Here is a 17,197-nt window from a genome sequence, read left to right as displayed (position 1 = left end):
TGACAATTTAGTTAAGATTGGATGAAAGACCAATCCAAACGTGTCTTCAACTAGCGCTCAGGACAAGAACTACGTAGAGTCAACTAAATTTTTAAAAAATCCAATATCTGTACGTATGTTGTACTGATGTGACGTTTTTACCCTGAGCACTTTAAATACACTATATTTTTTTCATAATTTTTTAAATTTTTTATAAAGGAAATTATTTGCATACATTTCTCCCAAGTGTTTGAAAATCAATTTAAAAAAAAAGTTAGATTTTAAAAAACTTATTCTTTTCGAAAATAAATTTTTAAAAATGTTAAAGTTAAAATTTATGAAAAATTATAAAAAAATTTTTGTTAAAACTATTATTAAAAAAGTTATAAATTTTAAAATTAACAAAAAATAGTTTTACTATTTTGATATTAAATAAAAAATAAAATTTTATAAGATTTTAATTAAATATTTCATCATTTGATATTACAAAAAGTAATGAATAAATTATCAAATTTGATCGATATATAATAATTAAAACTTTTTAAAATTATAATAATATTTTTAAATATTATATAATTTTATTAAAATTTAATATATTAATTAAAAAAATTTATGTAATAAGTAGATGAAGAAATTTTTGTAAGAAATTCAATTTAGTTAAAATTATTATAAAATTTTAATAATTGAAATAAAAATATTTATAAAAAATGATAAATTTTGAATTTATAAAAAAATTACATTTATTACCTTATCTTTAATTTAATTAGAGTTTTATAAAATTTTATATTTTTGCTTAATATCAAGATAATAAAAGTAACTATTTTATTAATTTTAAATTTTATTTTTTAATAATAAATTTTTATTATATTAATTCAAAAAAAATTTTAACAGAAATTTTTTGATAATTTTTTATAAATTCAAAAAAAAATGTTAATAATTTTTTAAAAATTTTGAAAATAAATTTTTGAACACATTTAAATTATTTTACTTATAAAAAAATTTTTAAAAAAAATACAAAGAAAAAAAATGGTGATGTTTTTAAAAGTTCCCTTTCACTTTCAGTGGCATAGGATCTTTAGAAAAAATTTCTAATCAAATCACGAAATTTCCACTCACTCTCACCTCTCATCGTCCCCTTCCTACGTCTTCTCTTTCTATTCCTTTTACCCTGAAAAACCTAAAAAAAAAAAAAAAAAAAAGTCAGTAACTCACTACGCCTCCACCGAGTCAACATTACCTACTATATCTCCTCCGTTTTCCTTAAAATATTTATTTTCATCTTCACCCAATTAGGATTCTATAATCACCCGTGATCCGATCCGAAAGTATAATTCCAAATCTTTCATTCTAATCCTGCTCTGGTAATCAATCTTTATTCTTTTCCAACGTGGATTATGGTAAAAAATGCTACAACACGAGCTCCTAATCGAGTTCAAATCGAACTTCACAATGGTCCAACACCAACTCCGAGGCCATCTCAAAATCCTCGACAACTGCTCTTTTCAACTCACCCAATTCGACATGTTATCCAATTCATTCGACGTCGTTTTCTGGGGCACCATCTCCCTCATCATCTTTAACCTCACCATTGGGTTCCCCATCTCTGATTACCTTCTCAACTAAACAACTGAGATATGCTAAATAGATAATCAGTTTTTATTGTTTCAAAAACAAAATAAGATTTTGCTAGTATGATATTGGGTCGTTGTTTAGGTCAAATTGTTGACCCAGTGGTTTAATTGTAATTGTATAAGAGGGTAATATTTTGGTATTGTGTTGTAACGATATTTTCTGACAGACAGCACCAAGTGATGCACACTAGTGATGGAAAGAATATCGGAAAGCCAGGAAATTCTGTTATTTCTCTCTTTCAAATTTTCTTTCTTCTATCTTTCTTTCATTGCATCATTCTTTCTCTGTGAACGAGTGCTGAGTTGACTCACTTATTCAAGGGGTTGCATTAGTGGTATCAGAGCCTCTTTTCCTAGCATTGCAACAACCATGGTAGAAGGAATTTTTGCTCGGCTTCAACGAAATGTTTCCAAGGTGCAAGGCAATTTGTAGCAGTTTTGAAAAGACGATGGAAAAAAAAGTTGTTGGAACTTAGATTGGAAATGAAAGAGGAATTTATCTGTACTAAGGCACGAGGTCAATGGTGATTTCAAAAAAAGTTTAATGGCGTTCTTAGCAGAGCGAGAAGCAAAGCATCCTGCGTTTGACTTACCCATCATCAGAGAATGCACTCCTTCTTTGTCAGGGGATACTAGCAACCAAACTTCTTAACAACAGCTGAACTCTGTGATGGTAAATCCAGTACGATCTACTGGTTTTGATACGTTTAGACTGTTCAAGTTGGAATGCCCAAAATTTGATGGAGATGATTTTAAAGGATGGCTATTAAAACTGGATCACTACTTTGAAGCGGAACGAATTCCTAATGAATCAAAAGTGCGTATGGGTATGTTGAGTTTGGAAAGGAAAGCACTTCAGTGGCATCAACACTATACTAGGTCACCGGGGGGTTTAGACAAGCTGATTTGGAAAACACTTATGTGGCCAGTATGAAGGAGAGGTTTGCTTCTAAGGAATTCAAGGATCCCATGGCAGAATTAGTGGAGCTCAAGCAAACAGTTACAGTTGAACAGTATTATGATGAATTCATAGGCATTCTGAATCTGTTATAATTGTCTAGTACATATGCTTTGAGTGTATTTATGAGTAATTTGAAATATGACATCTCTAAATCTGTTAAACTATTCATACATGTTAATCTGAACCAGGCCTTACACCTTGCGAAACAAGTTGAATCCATGTTTAAACCTAGTTCCAAACGACACTTTTCAACCAGTAAACCTGCCTTACCTACTGCTAGCAACACCTTTAACAAACCACAAATACTTCCACCCTTGTTACCTACCCCAAAGGCTTTTCATAATCCAAAGTTATTAAATTCAACTACATCCAAACAGTATTCGTATACCAGTAGTCCAACTGCTAGTACACCTATACGGCTCAACCTACCCAAAAACCATAAAAAAAAAAAAAAAAACCATCACCTACTGAGATGGAGAGAAAGAAAAACGGCTTGTATTATTGGTATAGGATCAAGTATTCGCCTGGCCATAAATGCATGCAATCTCAACTTTACCAAGTCCTAACTGAAAATAGGGAATAAGAAGGTGAGACAAAAGTATACTCTAATTGTATGGATAGTCTAGACATGTTAATAGCTGATACAGATGGAGTTGAAGTTCCTATGATTACCCTGCATGCTATTTGTGGGACTTCTGGTTTCTAAACTTTGAGCTTACAAGGAGTTATTAATAGGCAAAGCATGATCATGTTAGTGGACTCAGGAAGTACAAATAACTTTATGGACAGTTCAGTGGTGAAGACTTTGGGATTGGCAATGAAGCTAAATAAAAGGAGTAAGGTAACTATTGCTAATAGTGAACATGTGTTCACACAAGGCATTTGTCAAAATGTTACTTGTGCACAGGGGAGTGAATTCAAAGCTAATCTTATGATTTTACCTTTAGAAAGTTGTGATGTAGTTCTGGAAGTCCAGTGGTTAGTTGCATTGGGACCCATACTTTAGGACTTCAATAATCTGATTTTGCAGTTACAGATGAAAGAAAAATAGGTGACATTGCAAGGGAATTAGATTTGGAAAGGTGCACCAGGTTAGTGAAAAACAAACCATGAAGCTTCTGCAACCCCTGATGGTGCGCAATAGTTACAACCCTTGCACTCTGACGAGTTATAAAGGGATATAGATGCAATTGAACATGATTACTAGTACACACCAGGGGCAGGATGCTATTAGTAAAGGGTTATACAAGTTACTATAAGAGTATGAGGAGCTATCGAACTGCCTAAAAGTCTGCCTCCAAACAGGCCCTAAAATGATAAAATTCCCTTGAAAAATGAAACCCAAACTGTAAGAATTAGGCCATATCAATATCCATCTACACAAAAAGATGAAATAGAGAAAATGATGAAAGATATGTTCGCTTCAGGAGTGATAAGGAACAGTAATAGCTCATTTGTTTCCCCTATAGTTATGGTGCAAAAGAATGATGGATCTTGGAGATTATGTGTTAGTTATAAACAACATAATCAGTTAACCATCAAGGATAAATTTTCCATTCCCCTAGTAGGGGAGTTGTTGGATAAGTTGGCAGAAGCACATATGTTTTCTAAACTGGATCTATAATTAAGATACCATCAGATTCATATGCATGAAGCTGATGTTTACAAAACTTCAAAACACATGAAGGCCACTATGAATTTTTAGTCATGCCATTCGGCTTGACTGATGCACCATCCACCTTTCCTGGCTTGATGAACAGCCTTTTTAAGCCCCATCTAAGGAGGTTTGTTTTGGTTTTCTTTTTCATGACATTTTGGTGTATTCTGCTAATTGAGAGTCACAATTGCAACATCTAAGAACAAATTTAGAGATTCCCAAAGTGAACCAACTTTTCCTTCAGAAAAGTAAATGTGAGTTTGGTACTCAGGAAGTGGAATATTTGGGGCATGTCATTTCAGGGGGGGAGTGTCCGTGGACAAAAAAAAAGTCCAATATATACTGGAATGGCCTAGACCTAAATCCTTGAAGGAGTTGAGGATTTTTCTGGGATTGACAGGCTACCATAGAAGGCTTATTAAGGATAATGGAGAAATCGCTAAGCCTTTAACTGATCTATTGGAGAAGGATGCTTTTGGATGGAGTGATAAGGCCGAGGCAGCATTTGAAGGCTCGAACTAGTTATAACTACTGCTCATATGTTTGCACTTTCAGATTTTTCTTAAGAATTTATAATAGAGACAGATGCCTCTGGCATTGAAATAGGAGCTATTCTCTCTCAGGGTGGCAGACCTTTGGCGTATTTCAACAAGGGAATGTTTTCTAAACATCAGGCTGTCAAGAAATGAAGCACATACTTGGTGGGAAGGCATTTCAAGATCAAAATAAACCATTAAAGCCTTAAATTTCTGTCAGACCAGCAGGCTACCGCACTTGCTCAATATTTTTGGATCACCAAAATGATGGGCTACGATTATGAGGTGTGTTATAGAAAGGGGGTTTTTCAAAAAAAATGGCAAACTTGCTTTCTAGAAAACCACTTGAGCCAGAAGCAAGTTTAATGGCACTCTCTTCTATGACTACAGATTTACTTGGAAGAATTGTTCAGTCATGGGAGCTGGATCCTCAAGTACAAAAAGGTAGTTTCAGAATTTAAGGATTCCCAAGGTGTTCCTTCTAAATATGTCTTGCATGGGAATTTGTTGAAAATGCAGGGCAGATTAATGGTAAGGCATGATCTTACTCTAAGAAGACAGTTACTGCAGTACTTTCATAATAGTCCCACTGGGGGCCATTCTGGTGTACAAGCTACATTGAATAGGATCTCCTTTGTTCTTTACTGGAAGGGCCTGAGAAAGGAGGTTAGAAGGTTTGTCAGAGAGTGTTCAATTTGCCAGCAACATAAATATGATAATGCGGCCAGTCCTAGGTTGCTACAGCCACCTCCCATGCTGGACAGAGTGTGAGCAGACATCTCTATGGATTTCATAAAGGAGTTTCCCAGGTTTCTGGGTAAAAACATGATAATGGTAATGATGGATCGGCTTAGCAAGTATGCACATTTCATTGCACTTGCACACCCATTTATGGCGTTAATAGGAGCTCAAGCCTTCATGGATCAAGTTTATAAGCTCCATGTTATGCCCAATACTATTGTTTCTGACAAGGACAAAATATTCTTAAGCAATTTTGGTAAGAATTGTTTAAGAAGCACAGGACAACCCTTAATCTCTTAATAGCTTATCACTCCCAATCTAATGGACAATCAGAGGTAGTTAATAGGTGTCTAGAGACTTATCTAAGATGTATGACTAGCGAAAAACCCAAAGAACGGAGTTAATGGCCTTCTCTTACAGAATGGTGGTACAACACTAATTACCATACTGTTATACACACAACTCCCTATGAAATTATGTATGGTCAACCAGCACACGTACGCTTGTCTTATTTAATTGGGGATTCCATCATGGCAACTGTTGATAGGAGTCTTCAAGCTGGGGAACCAGCGATTAAAATACTTCAGTTCTATCTACAAAGGGCTCAAGTGAGAATGAAGAATGTAGCTGACAAAAGGACTGACAGATTTTGAACAAGGGGACTAGGTGTTTGTTAAGCTATAGCATTATAGACAAAAGTCTGTTAACAACAAGAGCTGTCTAAAATTGTCTGCCAAGTATTTCAGTTACCCTTGGCTTTAAGGTGCACCCTACATTCCATTGTGTCTCAGCTTAAAAAACACATTGGTACTATTCCTACACAAGTCCAGCTGCGTTTGGTTGGCGATGATAGCATCATTAGTAATGAGCCTCGAGGATCATCGAAAGAAGGATTAGCAAAATAGGAAACAGAGCTGTGATTGAGGTTCTGGTTTGTTGGACCAACACATTTTTAGAAGATGCAACTTGGAAGGTTCTTTATGATCAACGGTGAAAGTTTTCAGCCTTTAATCCTTGAAGACGAAGATTTCTTATAGGAAAGGAGTATTGATATATGCTAAATAAATAATTAGTTTTTATCAATGCAAAACCAAAATGAGACTTTCTTAGTATGATATTGAGCTATTGTTTAGTTTGAATTGTTGACTCCGTCGTGGTTTAATTGTAATAGTTTAAGGGAACAATATTGAAATTATGTTGTAACGGTATTGTCTGACAGACAACACAAATATGATGCATATTGATGACAGAAGAAATATGGAAAATCCAAGAAATTATGTTATTTCTTTCTCTCAAATTTTCTTTTTTCTCTCTTTCTCTCGTTGCATCATTTGACTCACTTATTCAAAGGGCTGCATCAACAACTTACAAAAACGCATCGTTTCCCTCCAATTACTCCCCAATCTAACCTGGGACCAGATCAATGTTTATCTCCATCTGGGACATCACCACCACCTCAGACTTTGGCCACATCACCCTCATTCTAAACGGGTCGGATTCGGATTCGGGTCGGGTACACACAATGTTCTATAACTGCAAGAACTTGTCGGATAATTATGGGGTACGATGGAATTTGAATGTGGAGGAAAATTGGATAGAGATCGGATTGGAAGCGGTGACACGGACAATGAACTAAATGGCGTTTGGGTGGGCAAATCCAAATAAGACGAAGGAGCTAATGTCCGGAGCTGATGTGGCGGTGGCGAGTTCTACTGAGGAAGGTAGGCTGTTTGTTGATGATTTTTAACATTACGACTTATAGTGAATGCATGTTGGATACTAAAGATGGTTCAACAATAACTGTTTGTCCTGATGTAGTTTATGAGAACTCGAAAAATGGCATGATGGTAAATAATACTAGGTTGGTTTATGGACATAGGAGAGATGGGGTTTCCTTTGTTAGGTTTAGGAAACCATTGAAATCGATTGATGAGAAATATGATTTGCCTGTGAATCCCACAGAGGAAATGACGGTTATTTAGGCATTAGGGTTGATGAAACCACCGGATGGTATGTGGCGTTATTATTTGCCCCAAAATCATGGAGGTCCAAAGGTGGTTACGGATGGACATTTGGTGTTTAATGTTTTGGAGAAGGTGGATGATTGTTTTGGGCCATTGAATGCTGATGATAGGAGGATCAAGATCTGATTTTGCTAATGCGAATGTTCGCTATGTTGATACAACAGGGGAAGCATTGCATTATCCGAATCTGCCAAATCCATCCAAAGTTTTGTATATTAATGAGGACGCTCGCCGTTGAGAGTGGAAAGAGGGATGCCAGTTAAGTTTTTGGTATAGGCAAGGCATCATGTTGCATTGTATTTTACTTCGGATTCTCATGGTGGGAATGCAACATTGAGAATGCAACTAAGACTATTTATTCTAAAGGGCCAGAAGTGGATGGAGTTGTAGCAAGCTCTTGCAAATTGGTTTGGGCTCCTGACAGAAATCCTCTGATTAAGTGCATTATCAGTCATTTTGCCAGCAGAAGATTGGGTGGAGAGTTCAAGTTATTGATGGTGGTCTATCTGATATGTATAACAATAGTGTGTTTTTAGAGGATCAACAAGTTACTTTCTTTTGGACATTGTCAGAGGATTCAATATCTATTGCTGCCCATGGTGTAAAGAAGAGTGGCTATCTTGAAATAGCTTTTGGTAGTGGGATGGTGAATAGCTATGCTTATGTGGGCTGGATTGATAATACTGGAAAAGGGCGTGTAAATACATATTTGATTGATGGAAAAGATGCCTCTAATGTGCATCCAATGAATGAGAATCTGATCCATGTCCATTACCGACCCAAAAATGGCATCGGTACTTTGGAATTCACATGTCCCTTTAAGCCATTATGCAGTCATAATAAATGGCCAGAGTGCGAGAACATTGCTGATCCAAAAACTCCTCTTAGTGTAATATGGGCAATGGGTGCCAAGTGTACCAATGAACATCTTAGTGAGAGAAATATGCATTTTGTTACAAGTCAAAGGCCTGTGCCGGTGCTGCTTATACGTGGTTCTTTTGAGGCTGAGCAAGATTTACAACCTGTTTAAGCTGTACATAGGTTTATGATGTTCCTCGCATGGGGTGTTTTGCTTCCTGGTGGAATAAATACCTAAAACATGTAGAGGCTGATGGATGGTACCAAATTCACGTTTACCTACAGTATTCAAGATTAGCAATTGTCCTACTTGCCCTTCTTTTTACAGTTGCTGAACTTAATGGTTTCTATCAGCTCATTACATGTTAAGTTTGGGATTGCTGCTATATTTTTTGCTTGTGTGCAACCAGTGAATGCATACCTGAAGGATTTAAAGCAGAGGAAGAACAAAAAACAGAAGAAACTAATCTGTCACTTGAAGTAAATTGGTTTATCAGATCATGAGCTTCATTTCATTAATTTATAGGCTTCAAAAATACAAAAGTCTGTTTAACTACTACAAAAGTTGTTTGCCTAATAATATGGATCACCATGCACAGATCCATCATGTTACCTAAACTGATCAGATGGCAAAACCTATTACAAAAGTGCCAGTAGAAATACCTTACCTAGTTGCTTCAACCACTAATACACTAACACTCCTCCTTGGCATTTCTGTTGGAAACACCAAGACTTTTCTTTAATGTTTCAAACCTTGCCTTTGGTAAGGCTTTGGTTAGAATATCTGCAATTTGATTTTCTGACTTGCAATGCATCAGTTTCACTTTATTCTTAGCTTCAACTTCTCTAATAAAGTGATACTTGATCTTAATATGCTTAGTTCTTCCATGAAACACAAGGTTCTTGACCATTGTAACTGCTAACTGATTATCACAAAAAATTTCTGTTGGATCATCTTGCTTTTGACTTAAATCCATCAGAATTTTCTTAGCCAAATTGCTTGATTAACAGCAGTTACAGTAGCTATATACTCTGTGTGAAAACTAAATGTATATTGAAAAACTGCTTATCTACAATTATACAAGAATCTTAGGTTACAACTAACTAGGGGTTAAACTAAGAAACTAAATCTTTCTTAATTCTAGGGATACAAATACTTAATTCTAGAGATACAAATATAAATATACAAATTACAAGATTACAACCAGCTGTAAATAAATGTTTTCTCACACTCCCCCTCAAGCTGGTGAATAGGTGTTTTCTATTCTCAGCTTGGAAATAATTTCTTGAAATGTTGCACTGCTGAGACCTTTAGTCAACACATCTGCAAGTTGAACCTTGGTTGATACATAAGGTGTACAAATCAACCCACTGTCTAGTTTCTCCTTTATGAAATACCGATCTACTTCAATGTGTTTTGTTCTATCATGTTGCACAGGATTATGTGCAATGCTTATTGCAGACTTGTTATCACAGTAGAGTCTCATTGGTCCATCCCACTTGATCTTCAAGTCTTCTAGGATAATCTTTAACCATAGTAGTTCACAAATTCCTTGAGCCATTGCTCTGAACTCTGCTTCAGCATTTGATCTTACCATCACATTTTATTTTTTACTCCTCCAAGTCACAAGATTACCACTTAAAAAAGTGCAGTAGCTTGAGGTAGATCTTCTATCAGTTACTGAACCTGCATAATCAGCATCTGTATATGCTTCTAGAACTAACCCCGAATCTCTTTTGAATAAGATACCTCTCTCAGGATTAGCCTTCAACTAGTGCAATATACGGTAGACAACTTGTAGGTGCACTTCTTTAGGACTATGCATAAATTGACTTACCACGCTCACAGCATATGCTATATCAAGTCTAGTTTATGAGAGATAAATGGGTCTTTCAACTAATCTTTGGTACATCTCTCTATTTACAGCAGCATCTTCATTAGCTTTTTCAATTTTATGATTAGGATCTATAGGGGTATTTACAGGTTTACATGCAAGCTTCCCAATTTTCTTCAGAAGATCCATCACATATTTCTGTTGTGAGATAAAAATATCATGTCGTGAGTGAGCTACTTCAATTCTTAGGAAGTACTTCAATCTCTCTAGCTCTTTTATCTCAAATTCTCTAGCCAAATACTGTTTTAAAGATTCTCTCTCTTTTTCATCATCTCCAGTTACAATTATATCATCAACATACACTAATAGAACTGTGACTCTCTCTGAATCAGAGTGCTTGATAAACAATGTGTGATCTCTTTGACTCTGTTTATATCTCATTGCTAGCATCACTTTGGCAAATCTCTCAAACTAAGCTCTAGGAGACTGTTTAAGGCCATATAAAGCTTTTTTTAACCTGCATACTTTGTTTGCTTCTAGATGACCTCCAAATCCCGGTGAAACCTTCATATATATTTTTTCTTCCAAATCACCATGTAAAAAAGCATTCTTTACATCAAATTGTTGAAGCTGCCAATTGTAATTTGTAGCTAATGATAACAAAATCCTAACTGTATTCATCTTGGCAATTAGAGCAAAGGTTTCCTGGTAATCCATTTCATAGGTTTGAGTGTAGCCCTTAGCCACTAACCTGGCTTTATACCTTTCAACAGTACCATTTGCCTTGTATTTTACAGTGAAAATCCATTTACACCCCACTGAATTTTTTTTTTTAGGCAACTCTACCAGTTCTCATGTTTGATTTTTCTTTAAGGCCTCCATTTTTATTTTCATGGCTTGCCTCCATTTCTCACTGGATAATGCCTCAGATAATGTAGTTGGAACAAAAATAGTGTTTAGGCTCACAAGAAAATTTTTGTGGGATGGTGAGAATTTTTCAAATGACACAAAATTAGATATTGGGTATAGTGGATGCTTGGTACATTCTCTGGTTTCTTTTCTAATGGCAATAGGTAAATCATAATCACTAGTTATAGTTTTAGGAGATTCATGCTCATTTTGAAAAATAGAGTCAAAAACTGTAGTTACCTCATTTCCAGAGTTAGGATCAGGTTCTTGGACTGGCACTGGTTCAGTATCTGAAACTTTTCTTCTTGAGTACACTTGTAATTTCTTCATAGAATCAAGAACAATATTATCCTTTGTCACATCTTCCGTATTTGAAATCGGTTCAGACTCAAATTCAATGTTTGACTTGGGTTCAACAGAAACAAGTTTCGACTCATAAGAATTAATGGGTGTAAATGTTGAAGAAGGGGGTAAATCAAGCAAAAAGAAGTCTTTATCCTTATCTTCCATGAATGAAGTCTCCCCCTGAAGATAAGGTTGAGTAAAAAATGGTTTATTTTCTTCAAAAGTGACATCTGTAGACACATAAAATTTTTTGGTAAGAGGATGATAGCACTTATATCCTTTTTAAGTTGAAGAATACCCCACAAAAATACACTTAATCGCTCTTGGATCCAACTTTCTCCTGTTATGACTGTGAACATGAACAAATGATGTACAATCAAATATCTTAGGTGTGAGATTGTTTGTGGTATTGAAGTTGGGATAAAATTGTGAGAGTAGTTTCATAGGAATTTTAAATCTCAAAACTCTTGAAGGTAACATATTTATAATGTGTGTGGCAGTGAAAACAGCTTCCTCCAATAAGATTTAGGTACATTTGCTTAAAAAAAAAAGGCTCTGGTTGTGGCTAATAAATGGCTATTTTTTTTCTCTGCCACTTCATTCTGCTGTGGAGTATTAACACAAGATAACTCATGGATAATCTTTTCTTTTTGGAAATAGGTGGATAGACTTTGGTTGAAGTAGTCTTTTGCATTATCAGACCTAAATCTCTTGATTCTTACTTCAAATTGATTTTGGATCATGTTTTGCAAGCTTAAAAATTTACTATTCACATCTGATTTGGATTTAAGTAAAAAAACTCAAGAGACCCTAGTACAATCATCTATGAATGAAACAAACCATCTCGTACCAAAAATATTAAGAATTGTAGAGGGACCCCAAATGTCACTATGAATTAAGTAAAAAGGAGTAGAACTTCTTTTGTTACTGATTGAAAAAGACACACGTCTATGTTTTGTAAATTCACAAATATCACAATGAAAATCTTCAACATTTAATTCTTTGAACAAAGAAGGAAACATGTTTCTCAAGGTTCCAAAAGAAGGATGTCCAAGACGAAAATGATAAAGTCAGATTTTATCTTTATTAGAAGATTTTTCAAAAAGAAATGACAAAGGTAAACTATTTTTGATACTATTTATGTTATTTGATGTCTCAAGATAGTATAGTCCATCCTTCTCCTTAGCAAGTCCAATCATCTTCCCCGAACTTTGGTCCTGAAATTCACAATAAGAGGGATAAAAAGTTACTTTGCAATTCATATCTCTGGTAAGTTTTTGTATAGATATCAGATTAGTAGACAATCCAGAAATATGAAGAACATTTTTTAGAACAAACGAGGAATTAACTTGAATATCTCTTAATCCTGCTACTGTGGTAAGTGAACTATCAGCAACAATAATTTTTTTATTACTAGGACACAGGTTATATGTACTAAACTTTTGTGAAGAATGTGTCATGTGGTCTGTGGCTCCTGAGTCAATGACCCAAGAACTCGTAATAGGCTTAGCCGAGACATTTAATCCATGAGAATCAAAAGCTTTACCTAAACTAGAAACTTTACCCAAAGAATATACCATAGTAGGCTTTTCAAAGATTTTCAATAAGTTTTTCAGCTTTTCAATCTCTTCTATATTAAACTCTCATTGTTTCTGAGACATCTGTAGTATTTCAGTAATTTTTTCAGTTAACATTTCTTCAAATTGGGTGATAGTGATATCTTTTTTTGAAAGGGTTCGGTAATGAAGGCCTAAAAAAGTCGACAATGAAGGCCTAAAAAAGTCAGCAATAAAGGTTGAAAATTTTTCTTCTCAAGAAGAGCCTAAAGCTCTGATACCATGTGAAAATTGAATGTATATTGAAAAACTGCTTATCTACAATATACAAGAATCTTAGGTTTATATACAACTAACTAGGGGTTAAACTAAGAAACTAAATCTTTTTTAATTCTAGGGATACAAATACTTAATTTTAGAGATACAAATATAAATATACATATTACAAGATTACAACCAGCTGTAAATAAGTATTTTTTCACTCTGCTTCTGCTGTTGATTGAGCCACAATTCCTTGTTTCTTTGAATTTCAGCTGAACATATTTAATCCAATGAAAAACACATAGCCTGAAGTGTTTTTCATGTCTTCATGAGAGCCAGCCCAATCACTGTTTGTGAATCCAACCAATCTTAAACTTTCATTCTTCTTGAACCAAATTCCAAGTTCATTGGTTCCTTTGACATATCTCAACACTCTTTTTGCAACCTTAAAATGTAACTCACTAGGATTTTACATGAACCTATAGAGTAAATTTGTAGCATACATGATGTCTGTCTTTGTTGCTGTCAAATACAATAAGCAACCAACCAAGCTTCTATAAATAGAACCATCAACTTTGTTAGCTTCATCTTCCTTAATAAGTTTCTCATTTTGAGCCAAAAGAGTGTTGACTGGTTTGCAATTTTTCATCCCAAACTTATTCAGGATTTTATTTGCATATTTTCTTTGACAAATAAAGATTCTTTGCTGGTCTTGATGAATCTCCATTCCAAGAAAATAAGACATTTCTCTCATATCTGTCATCTCAAAAATTTCCTGCATTTGGAGCTTAAAATCCTCCACAAGAGCTTATTTGCTACCTATCACCAAAAGATCATCAACATACAAAGAAACAATCAACAGATCATTACTGTTAAAAACTTTAATGTACAATATTATTTCACTGAGGCTTTTTTTAAATCCTAACTTCAGTAAATGATCATCAATTCTGAAATTCTAAACTCTTGGAGCTTGTTTTAATCCATACAAAGCCTTCTTGAGTAAATAGACTTTGCCTTCATGTCCATTGGCAACAAAACCATCAGGTTGTTCAATGTAAATCTCCTCCTCAAGATAACCATTCAAAAAGCCAGATTTGACATCAAGTTGGTATATTTTCCAACTTTGCTAAATTGCTAAGGCTAATAGTAGCCTTATGGTGTCCAACCTTGCAACTGGAGCAAATGTCTCTGAAAAATCAACACCAAACTATTAGGAGTAGCCTTTAGCTACCAATCTAGCTTTAAGTTTGTTGATGGAACCATCAGCATTCAACTTTGTTCTGAAAATCCATTTAACACCAATGATGTTTTTATTGCTTGGTCTGTCAACTAGCATCCATGTTTGATTTTTCTTAATTATATGAATCTCTTCCTTCATGGCATTCCTCCACTCTGAAAATTTGATAGCTTTTTCAAAACTTGTAGGTTTAAGAATGGCAACATTTGATCTTTGATAAATATTTGTGAGTGGTCTGATTCCTCTCATTGGTTCATGATCAATGATTTTATTTTCAAACATATAATCTTCTTGATCTTGAAAGCTTATCATGTTTGCAGTAGTTTGCTTGACTGATTCTCCTTTTGACTTTTCCCAATTCTAGGTAGCTTGCTCATTAAATCTCACATTCTTACTTACAATCATCTTACCTGTAAATGGATTGTAAGTCTTATAGCCTTTGGTAATGTTGCTATAGCCCAAAAAAATACATATTTTTGCTTTTTGATCAAGCTTGTCCCTTTTGATATCAGGAACGAACACATAACAGATGCTGCCAAAAACTCTGAAGTGGTGCACTGATGGTTTGCTTCCATATCAGGCTTCGAAAGGAGTTTTTCCTTTTAAAGCTTTTGTGGGCAGCCTATTGAGCAAGTAGACAAAGGTATTGACTTCCTCTGCCCAAAATTTCTTAGGAAGATTCTTTTCAAACAGCATGCATCTTGTCATCTCCATGATTGTTCTATTCTTCCTTTCACTGACTCCATTTTGTTGTGGAGTGTAAGTTGCTGTCAGTTGGTGTTCAGTTCCTACAACTTCACAAAACTCATTAAATCTATCAGATGTATTTTCAGTACCATTGTCTGACCATATGATCTTGATTTTACAGCCACTTTGATTCTCAATCCAAGCCTTGAACTTTCAAAATACATTTTCAACTTCAAACTTTTGTTTCATGAAGTAAATCCAACACATTCTGATAAAATCATCTATAAAAGCAATGAAATATCTACTGCCATTTAAGGACAAGATTCTCATAGGACCATAAACATCAGTATGAACAAGTTATAGTTTTTCAGTTGCCCTCCATGCTTTGTTAATTGCAAATGGCAACTTATTTTGTTTTCCTAGCTGACAGACTTCACACACTCCAGCACTGACTTCAACAGTAGGCATGTTTAATACAAGATCATTTTTATGCATAAAATTCAATGCATTATAGTTGAAATGTCCCATCCTTTTATGCCATAAAGAAGATTCATCATGTGAAGTAGCATATGCAGAGGAGTTTGCTTCATGTCAATTCAAGAAAAAATATTTTCCTTTCATATTAACAGTAAAGAGTTCATGGCCAGTGAGATCATGAATTATGCATGCCTTGTCTTTGAAAAGTAAATAGTAGTTATTTTCTAGCAACTGCCTACACTTAACAAGTTTTGATCTATTTTAGGCACAAATAACACATTTGAAATGAGTTTGGTACCTGTTGGTGTCTCAACTGTCACTACTCTTTTTTCTTTGACTTCTATGAAATCACCATTACCTATTCTGACTTTAGAGGTATAGGTCTTGTCTAGTTCTTTGAACATGTTGATATCAGATGCCATATGGTGTGTGCAGTCACTGTCAATGAGCCATGCACTTGAGGAGGTTTTGGTTCCATAGCAAGTTGCAACAAAAACTTACTTTTCTAGCTGTTGTTGATTGTCAGCAACTCTGGCTTATTAATCTGGCTGCTGCTCTTTTTTGTTTTTGCATACCTTCTCTATGTGACCAAGCTGCTTACAGTACCTACATTGTATGTCAAGTCTATACCAGCAATATTTCTCCAAATGAGTGGTCTTTTTATAGTGAGAGTAAAGTGGGAATTTTCCTTTCTTTTCATTGTTTCTAGAACCTTTGTTTCTTCGATCTCCTTGTTTTCTGCCTTTGCTTTCTGTTTGCATCTTGCCATTCTCCTTGGCTGTAAAAGCACCTTCTGTTGAATCCTCTTGTCTGATAGCCTTTCTTTGCTCTTGAGCTTGTAAAGCATTGAACAATTCTGCTGGAATTATCTTAGTCAGGTCCTTGGAGTCTTTAAGGGATGAGATTTTTGACTGAAACCTCTCTGGTAAGCTGACAAGAACCTTCTCTACAATTCTTTTGTCTGACAGCTTCTCACCAAGTAATCTAATCTTGTTTAATATCTTCATGAGTCTGTTATTGTACTCCTTTAAATTTTCAGACTCCTTCATCTTTAAGACTTCAAACTCACTTCTAAGATTCAACACTTGCATTTGTCTTGTCTTGTCACTGCCTTGAAACTCTTCCTTGAGCACATCCCAAGCTTGTTTTACAGTTTCATAAGTCATGATTCTAATGAATATGTCATCAGAAACTGAAGACTCAATACAGCTTTTAGCCTTGTACCTCTTTGCTTTTTCTTCACTATAATTTTTCATTTAAGCTACTGTTGGATTTGCAGGAAGTTGTGGTGGTTCTTTTTCATTTTTCACCACTTCCCATAAATCAAAAGCACTCAAATAGGTCTTCATTTTGACAGCCCATATCTGATAGTTCTCACCAGAAAAAATAGGAGGTGGAGGTAAGGAGCAATTACTTGAGGCCATTTAAGGGTGATAAAAGCTGGCTGGTAAGTGTCTGATGGCTTTGCACTCAATTTTTTGAACTCACAGGTCCTCTAAGACC

At 35.0% G+C, this 17,197-nt stretch overlaps 1 protein-coding gene across 1 annotated transcript; it reads right to left on the bottom strand.

Moving 5' to 3' along the window:
- Window positions 1-16,233: 16,233 nt before the first annotated feature.
- On the bottom strand, window positions 16,234-16,950 carry LOC149519083 (uncharacterized). The gene has a single exon (XM_089760206.1). The coding sequence runs from the start codon at window positions 16,948-16,950 to the stop codon at window positions 16,234-16,236; it is 717 nt and encodes a 238-aa protein (XP_089616332.1).
- Between the last annotated feature and the right edge of the window lie 247 nt (window positions 16,951-17,197).

Source organism: Durio zibethinus, chromosome 4 (assembly GCF_047325235.1).
Source record: "Durio zibethinus cultivar Kanyao isolate XHJ-2024 chromosome 4, ASM4732523v1, whole genome shotgun sequence".
In the NCBI taxonomy this organism is placed as follows: Eukaryota; Viridiplantae; Streptophyta; class Magnoliopsida; order Malvales; family Malvaceae; genus Durio; species Durio zibethinus.
The sequence above is the reverse complement of the archived record's forward strand: the minus strand, read 5'-3'. Positions and strand labels throughout refer to the sequence as shown.

Excerpts from the sequence above, each read along its gene's own strand:
- LOC149519083 (XM_089760206.1), bottom strand. The coding sequence starts at position 16,950 with ATGAAAAATTATAGTGAAGAAAAAGCAAAGAGGTACAAGGCTAAAAGC.